A 2,643-nucleotide genomic window follows, 5' to 3' on the forward strand; every position below is an offset into this window, starting at 1 on the left:
GCCAGCTCCCTGCTCCGTGGGAACGGGGTGTTGCTCAGGGGATGCGGACTCCGCTTCTCCTTCCTTTCTCTAAGTAGTAAGAAGGAAACAGGGAACCGTCCAGCGAGGGAGCGTGCCCGGGAAAATCGCGTACAGAGGAGGAACCATCCTCTCTGCATTCGTGTGCGAGACCTGTGTTTCTGGGAAGAGGCGTTTGTGCCCCGGGAGTCAATTCATCCACCGCTGACTCACTTAGAGCAGCTTTGTTTTCTGCCGTTGCCTTAAAATGAAACCTCGCCAGCCATCGATATCTGTTACCGAACGTTACGGTCGTGTCTGTAGGCAAAGCGTCACAGTCATTGCGACACGCCGAGACGCAAGACGGTCGAGGTTGCCTCATACCTGGTGGCCCATTTCAGAAAACGACCCATTTTTGTTTGTTAGAAAGCTAAACTTTAGTTTATAACCAACAATAACACTCGAAGGAGGGTTTGGGTTGGTTGTTTTTGCGAGGAAGAGTTACACCGGCCATATGTTTGAGGCAGTGAGTGTTAGTCATGATTTCCCACTTGCCAGCACGAGGATGTTTGGAAACGTTCTTGCGCCGAGGATGTGTCCTGTAAGCGAGCGCGGTGGTGTAAGCTTCAAGCCCGCGCTGCTGCGAAACAAAAATCGTCTCCAAAAATGAAATTTGGAAAAGAGTGAAAGGAAAACAGTTTAGCTCCTGAGTGCCAAACTACAGATAGATAACACTAGGCGCTTCTGTGTTTTCTTTAAAACGAGACAGGAGTCTTTAGAAAAACAGGATGATACGTCCACTCTCATTTACTCTGAAATTTTCTTCCTCAGGCCACTGAAAACTTAATACGGGGGGAAATGGCACTGAAATAATTCACCTGAAAGTACTTCTTTCAGAAAAAAAACCACCCCAAAAACAGACCACTGTATTGCTGTGGATTTTGAGGCTACAGAGGGAAAAATGGCTTTGAAGGATTTAAACAGCTCTCGCGCCTTAAAAATATTGGGTTCTTGTTCAGGAAAAGTCCCACGTAAGCCAGAGTGACTTTGGCTTTGCTGATCATTTCATAAGGCCTGCACAAAGTTTAGCGTGAACCAAAGCTTGTGCTACATTTATTTCCACAATTCCTATGTTAGATTAATCGTTGTGGCCTTTTATTTAGACTGCAAGTCTACGAAATCTTTTGCACAGAATAAATATTTTAAATAAAGAGGTATGAGATCTCTAGGGCCCCGACAGGTGTAAAATAAAGGTTCAAGTCCTCTTCTACCTCAAATCTTGCGCTTCTAGAACCGTTGAATTCAGAGAATTTAGTTAGTGTGTTTTAAGACAAAATACTCCCGTTTGTCTTGTCTTGCCTGAAACTTCCACCAGTAGATAAATCTTTCTCCAAAAAATTTGAGCACAGCCTCCTATACCTCTGATAACAGCTCTGCTTTCCCATGACCTGCATTCATATATGTCATATTCAGATAAGAAGGAGGCACAACGCTGACTCATGCTGCTTTTTGGGAAGGAAAATGACAAAAGCTATTTGAGACAGGACTAGAAGTGCCAGCGCTAAAAGATAGATGAACAGCCGGTAGCAAAGGTGGCAGCTCTAATGTTTCCCTGTATTTATGGAGTATTGAAATGAGGGAGTGTTATCTGGATTTGTTTCTCTAGGCTGGATGCTTATCTTCAGGTTCAGCAATACTCTGGGTCCCAGGACGGGGTGTTAAGAGAGCGGATGGGTTTTGTTTAGCACAAGTGAGTGTTGCTCCCGCTCCAGAGCTGTTGTCTGGAGCGTGGGGCACGGCCGTGCCCCTCGCCCACCCCCCTGCTTCCAGTCTGTTCTCATATTTTGTCTGACAGCACTTGCTCCTTATTAACATAACTATAGCCTCTTTGTGCCCTCCGTCAGAAGAAATCCTGCACCAGAATAAATTTCCGAGGTGACAGATTGGAACAGTTTGACCAGATGATGGCACACAAATGTCTCTGAGATCGGCAGCACCTGTGGCTTTGCACCTCTCTGGGTTTGGCCCTGGGCAGGAGCGGTGGTTGGCACTGTTGCCTGCCTGCTTCTGGCTCGTCCTCTCTGGACGTTGGGCTCTGGAGCGGAGCTGAGGGATTACGTGTGGACTCTGGGAGGGAGAAGGCAGTGGCCGCAGCAACCAGTTGCCTGTCTTTATGCGTCCCCAGGAAGCTCAGTTATGCTATATTTTAGAGCCTATAAAAAAATGTGATGTTCTGGTTCATGGGAAACAAACCAGTGCATGATGGTCCTTCTGTGGGCAGTGCCGTGTCCACCGAGACTGGAGTCCAGGCAGGAACCTGCAACAGCCAGGAACGCAGTCCCAGGCCACGGGGATGAAAGCACATGGGTTTCCTTGAGGCCGTGTCTTGTCAGAGCACCTTCTAAGGCTTTTCCTCTCTTTCACTGCGGGCTCTGACTACAGGTTCATCTGGTCCGGTGATGGGAGGTGAGGTGGCAGATACCTCTCTGCTCGCCCAGTGTCAGGGGAACTTCTGCAACCGCCAGGTTACAGCGTTCTCCATAGATCTGCCAGACGGCAGGACAGCACAGGGCAAAACGCCCCCGCGGGAAGGTGCCGGGGTGGCCAGCTGCCTCCCAAGAAGGGCCAAGGCGTGCCAAGCCCCGG

General features: G+C 48.8%; 1 protein-coding gene across 1 annotated transcript in view; it reads left to right on the plus strand.

The window, feature by feature from the left end:
* The window catches only part of LOC103922772 (transmembrane protein 2-like), a 56,798-nt gene that overhangs the window by 2,035 nt on the left and 52,120 nt on the right, over positions 1-2,643 (plus strand). The window contains exon 2 of the mRNA XM_009330974.1: positions 2,440-2,589. Within this exon, the coding sequence (XP_009329249.1) occupies positions 2,440-2,589 (150 nt within the window). The remainder of the gene's footprint in view (positions 1-2,439; positions 2,590-2,643) is intronic.

This window comes from Pygoscelis adeliae, unplaced genomic scaffold (genome assembly GCF_000699105.1).
Source record: "Pygoscelis adeliae isolate BGI_AS28 unplaced genomic scaffold, ASM69910v1 Scaffold318, whole genome shotgun sequence".
NCBI lineage: Eukaryota > Metazoa > Chordata > Aves > Sphenisciformes > Spheniscidae > Pygoscelis > Pygoscelis adeliae.